The 5649-nt window shown below is 41.4% G+C and overlaps 1 protein-coding gene across 1 annotated transcript; it reads right to left on the reverse strand.

Annotated features, from left to right (window-relative positions):
* On the reverse strand, positions 1 to 4930 carry LOC139070114 (nuclear receptor coactivator 7-like). The gene is made up of 7 exons (XM_070551776.1): positions 4771 to 4930; positions 3419 to 3602; positions 1847 to 1999; positions 1591 to 1743; positions 1412 to 1507; positions 1127 to 1200; positions 1 to 1053 (listed from the first exon to the last, which is right to left on the reverse strand). The coding sequence occupies exons 1-7, from the start codon at positions 4794 to 4796 to the stop codon at positions 915 to 917; spliced, it is 825 nt and encodes a 274-aa protein (XP_070407877.1). The 5' UTR covers positions 4797 to 4930; the 3' UTR covers positions 1 to 914.
* Between the last annotated feature and the right edge of the window lie 719 nt (positions 4931 to 5649).

The following is a 5649-nucleotide window of genomic DNA, read 5'->3' on the forward strand; positions in this document are numbered from 1 at the left end:
TTAAGGGAATTTTCTTTAAGTATGAAAAAGATTCAAATTATTCAAATAGATTTTTCTCTCAAAATGGAGTCAGAAATTAAAACCCAACCAGGTACTGGTCAGCTCACACCTCCACCCAGACCCAGCTGCTGAATTGTGCACAAAGGGTTTTTCAAACACAGTGGTTAACATTTTGTACAAACAAGGTGTAAAACTGTTACCATCCATGTATTTACCACATGCATGCTTGCAACCTGACATGCACTCATGCATGTAGTATTAAGGCAGTAGCTCCATGAGTTAAACTGTGCATTATTCAGTCAACATTTCCACGGCTTAACCTCATCGTTATTAATTCAAACGTGTTGAACTGGGTACAAACAAAAGAGGAAGTACAATGAAGGTCAAGGTGAGTACAAGCAGACCTGCAGCCAACCGCAGGCTTCAGTAGTTTCCTTGGGGTCCTATCACACTAGTGTTATCACCATAAAACAATTCAACCATGACAGAATCAAACACAGACAGCTTAGCATCATAGATGCATTAATGAACACACCACACATGTCTGCCTTTTCAATAAACACAAATGTTTGCCCTGGAATGTGTTTTCAGTGTTGACAAACTTGTCTTTCACCAACTTTTACCAAGAACTTTGAGTCATAATATTCTCCATGATCACAGAGGAGCAGCTTAAATATGACAGCAGAAGTTCTGATCAGCAGGAACCTGAAGCTCAGGACTTGATGCAGCTACACATCTTTAACACTCACAGTTCAACCAAGCAGGAATCCCAGTCAGAGAACCAGTCCATTAAACTGTCTCCAGTAGGTGGGGTCGTCTGCAGGAGCAAACGCTCCATCGGGACCAAGCAGAGGCTTAACTGCTTCCAGTGTTCTGCTTCACGATTGGACAGCTCGTGTTCCTGGTGTCGTGGTTCAGCCTCGAACCGTCCACACCTCTACGTCTTGTACGATAAAGTCTTGATGTGTGGAAAGAGGCGGATTATTAAAAGTAGGACAGGAAAAGCTGGCTCCATGGTACAGATCAGCATCCAGCCACAGGGCAAAGCCGCCCCTAAAACACAGACATCCATGTTAACTTCCGGTCTGTGCGTGTATGACCATAACTCAGTGGGACTAAAACTCACCCTCCTCCACCGATCTGCAGAGATTCCATGTTGCCGCTCACAAAGTAGGAGTTCTCTCCGCTCCACCTGTAATGCTACAGAAAACACAAACCATGAAGATTTCAAGTCAACCGCTGAGCTACGTTTTCAACATTCATTTTCCATAAACATCTCACCACATTTGTGGGTTTTTAGGTGACATTTTAGCGTGATGATGTTATTGTTTATGTCTATTCACAAGGTAACGTGAGGACGTGTAGGTAAATGATTGACAAGCAGAAATCTAAAGGATGATTTGATTCTCACCTGGAAGTCCGGCTGAAAGGTGAACAGGAAGGTCTCTCCGGTGCCGTAACAATACTGACTGACTTTGAAGGGATCAGAGGAAAAAGCTCCAAACACCTGGAAGACACCAGCTTGTTAGTCTGTGTCTCTGGTGGACATCTGGTTTTAGGTCAAAGGTCTTGCAGACGTGAGACACAAACCTTGTTGTGCATGTCTCTGATGACCAGCAGCACAGGGCTGTCCAGGTCAGCCATGTTTCTGTAAAGCGTCTTCAGGCTGCTCCCATGGATGGCTGTGCTGTAGACCAGATTCCACGGATATCCTTGAGTCCGTGCCGGCATGTGAGCAGCGAGCTGTTGGGAAACAACTTTGTGATTAAATCCTGCATTAGATATGAAGAATGTTGTTGCTGGTATCAATGATTAGAAGAGAGAAACACAGATGTGCTTAACTTACTTTTTGAAGCTGGTATTCATCCAGCAGCTGACTCTGATCACTGAGGACGGGGGAGTCTTCATTCTCCTCCTGGTATTCCTCGTTCTCCTCTTCCTCGGATTCCACTGAGCTACACAAACTCAGGCGGCGCTTGGAGTCCTTCACCGTTATGACCTGGAACAGGACACAAGATGCAACAAACTGGTGAGAAACTCTGTTTAAGATCTTCCCTCTTCCTGTTTTTAAATCATAATTACAGCTCATGGAGTCCTCTCACCTCTACATACGGCTCCACACAGTCGCTGGCAAAATAAAACACCCTCAAGTTCTCCTGTGCTTTCCTCATGGCTCCTGATGTCAGAGTTTAGTTCTGCTCTTTAAGACCTGTCTGCTACCTTTATACTTCAGAGACGTTCATTGGTCTGAGACTCGAGCACGTTGCTGCATGTTGTTAGGTCTCCGCCCATTACGGTTTCCTTCCATCGTTTTGAACTCAAATAATATGGTTGAAGCTACAGAAGAGGAGGAAACAGGATGCCCATATTAGGATAGAGGGGTCTCCCACAACCCTAGCTGCACTCTTGACTGAGCCAGAACAGCTATGTTCCATGTTAGGCAAACGGAAAAGGGCAAGCCTTTTAAACATTTAATCAGCAACCTGACGTCTCTGTAATAACTTAATTTATCCTAGTGCTAACTGCACTCATAATCAAAATTGAAAATGAAGACATGTATCAACAGCTATGTTGACACTAGCAGAAGTTATATTTAAGGATATCCATAATAACAAGTGCTACAGTGGGAATGAAGTCCCCAAAACCCCAAAATGGCTGACAGATCATTTATTAAAAAGGCAATGTGTAGATTTTTCCGTTAATCTCTAGAAATTTACATCAAAATGTTGTTGAAAATTAATTAAATGATTAATTAACTGGTTGTTGAAAAATAGTGGCTGCTTTGTAACATATAACCATAAAAATTGGGTCTATAATACTTGGAGTGGGTCTAAGTCTCTGGGCGACGCCATATTAGCTAACATGTTTCCTCCTATGGGAGCCGTGAGGACAGAATGCATTTACTGATTTGTAACAAGCGATTATAAAGTTTTCGCCGTTAATAAACTTTGTTTTACACATTTACCTCTTTGCTCGTCGCCAGTGACGAAAGGGAGTCTGATGCGCTTGTTGTTATTTTGCTGGAGGTTGCTCTCAGGAATTTTTGACCCTAATGGCCATCGGTTGCTAAGGCTTTACTTGAACACAAAAACAATGCTTGCTTGCAAGGATTTAGGTGTGTACTTGATAGGAGGAATGTGTTTGTGGATAGGAGGTGCTGCAAACCCGATACACATGATCAGGAAATGTGACATCATTTGTTCGACGGATAATTCGGTTTCAGACATCCAAAATGTTCCCTCTGCACAGTTAGTTACTTTGGATTTCTGGAATGTTGTTTTTTTACTAGGAACTATAGATTCATAGATATCTGGAATTCTCATCTCCTTGATAAATGTTAAAACAACTTGCCATAAATTTGTGTGTTTTACCAAATCAACGACACGTTTGATGTTTTTGCCCTAGCGTTTGAACTCACCTTCCATTTTGCTGCATTTTGGGGGTTGACGGGCTTCTTGTGGAGCTTGTTCACCGCAGCCGCGTCTTTGTCCACCAGACAGTTCTTCTTCCTCTTGAGAGAGCAGGACTTACAAGGCTTCTTCTTGCCTTTACCGTACATATCTGGGGACCATTCCACAAAGAAGGTGTAGAGGTGATCGACCCTGCAGGAAAACACATTGAACATTCCATTACTCATAAATTATTGTTTTAAATACAAAAGGAGATTCAGCCAAAGCACAGGCCCAAAATTATAGATTATCATTAAAGAATTTCATATCACAATATTTAAAGAACCTTTTTTCTACCTTTTTAGTGAAATAAAAGAGGAATTTAAAAGTGAAAAACTTGAAAATAGAATGTTTGTCTATTTTAGACACACAGTTTGTTTTTATTCTGTTTCAAACCATCTCAGCAAACACCAAATGCATAGTCCTTCTCTCTTCAGCTCCTGCAGAGAGGAGGATTTCTCTGTTGACTCAACATCAGGTCTGTGACCTAGTCATGCCTCTGGGGATCTGTCATCCTGGATCTTTAGATCATTTATCGTCTAAACTCTCAGTTCAGACTTTAGTGGGAACAGCTGCTCACATAAATGGTATTTTTTATATAAAACGCATTTTATATATTGGTCTTTTAATTCAGCTGTGACATTTTAGTGGGTCTTAACCAGCTGAATGTGAAAAAGCACCTTTTTTTCTCCATAGGAAGAATAAAACTAAAATAAAAAGAACTGCAGAGACAGCGTTGTTTCCTCTGGGCTGTATCAGCGGAACGGACTCACAGCACTTACTGTAAAGGCTAGGGTGGCTGTGACACAAAGAAAATCCATGAATAGTCTTGTTCCAGAAAAGTTTTCGTCCACCTGGACAAGGCTGGATGAAGACATCCTATTATGCCAGTGCATGAAACACCAAAGGTTCAAGATGTTTTGATGATTTAAGTCATGGGATGAAGATCTGGGCTTTAATGTCTGCCTTCTGGAGTTTTCCACTTAAAAAATCACTTTTAGGTTCTGCTTTTGTTTCTGTGAATATCAGATTCTTCTGTGTTCAAAGCTACACAACAACATGTTTCTTTGGACTAAAATGTTGATTTTGTAATTTACAGCTGTAACCTTGATTGGAGTAACCCTATTTCTACATAAGTGCAAGTATTATTTGCCGTAATCAACACACAATGCATTTTATACGCTGCTGGTGTTTTTTTCACTCACACCTTCTGGTACATAAAAGCATTAAATGCTCATCTGAACGGATTTACTTACAATCATGTCTGTATAAAAACCAAACTCACATTATTTAAATCTGCCAAGATGATCGTTTTACTTACTCTCCAACGCTGTAGGCGACTCCCATGACTGACTGGAGATCAAAATGTTGATGCTAAAACTTAATTGTGACCTTACAGGCTCAGTGCTGAAGAAAGATTTCCCACTCAGAGACTACCATCCCTGTATTTATGAGAGCGGATCAATCGCTGAGATAAGCCTCTCTGAGCGTTAGCCCTCCCTCTCTCAGCTGAAAGCTCCACACGGCCCACACGTATTCTCCAGCTCATGTGGAGCAGTTTGACAGCTAAAACTGGTCAAATATTAACTTGACCTGCTCTGGGTCTCTGTCCTCCAGTTTGGATCCTGCAGTAATTGTGTCAAACTAAAGGCTGAGTGACAGAAAAAAGGTGACTAGGCAGAAAGATGAAGGTCTGGAAGTGTGTCAGGTCCTTTTTACTGGGAGGTTCAGTCTCACGGGTCGTCTGCTGGAGCTCATCGTCCCATCAGACTTGATGAGTCTGGAAGATTTTCTCTCACTGAATAAACGTGGACAGAACAGGAGTTTTTACTTTACTCAGCACCTTCCACCTCACAGCCACAATGACTGAATAGAGATAAATACTTTTCTATTTTATAATTTCTAAAGAAGTTTCATTTTAAATGAGAGAAAAATCCTTTAAATGAAGAAGAAAGTTGAAATAACAAAGTGCAAACAGCCATCTGAAAGAGCTGATTGGTTCTGGACCAGCTCCTTATTCCTAGACTTTCTCACATCGGGGACTAATTTGGGACCAAACATACCTTCTAGCAACACCCAGCATGGCACCATCACACCTACTTTCTTTTTTCTGACCTGTTCCTCTCCAATTTACTTTAGATTGAACCAAAGACGATCAAATTTCCCTCATTTACAGAAACAAAAAACCTACGAGATGTTG

This window comes from Nothobranchius furzeri, chromosome 5 (assembly GCF_043380555.1).
Source record: "Nothobranchius furzeri strain GRZ-AD chromosome 5, NfurGRZ-RIMD1, whole genome shotgun sequence".
Lineage (NCBI taxonomy): Eukaryota > Metazoa > Chordata > Actinopteri > Cyprinodontiformes > Nothobranchiidae > Nothobranchius > Nothobranchius furzeri.

Bases quoted from the DNA above. Each gene is read 5' to 3' on its own strand.
- LOC139070114 (XM_070551776.1), bottom strand. From the start codon at position 4,796: ATGGGAGTCGCCTACAGCGTTGGAGA. The intron at 1,201-1,411 runs GTGAGAATCAAA...TGTTTTCTGTAG, and splicing joins CCTTTCAGCCGGACTTCCAG to CATTACAGGTGGAGCGGAGA. The intron at 1,054-1,126 runs GTGAGTTTTAGT...TCTGTGTTTTAG, and splicing joins CTGCAGATCGGTGGAGGAGG to GGGCGGCTTTGCCCTGTGGC.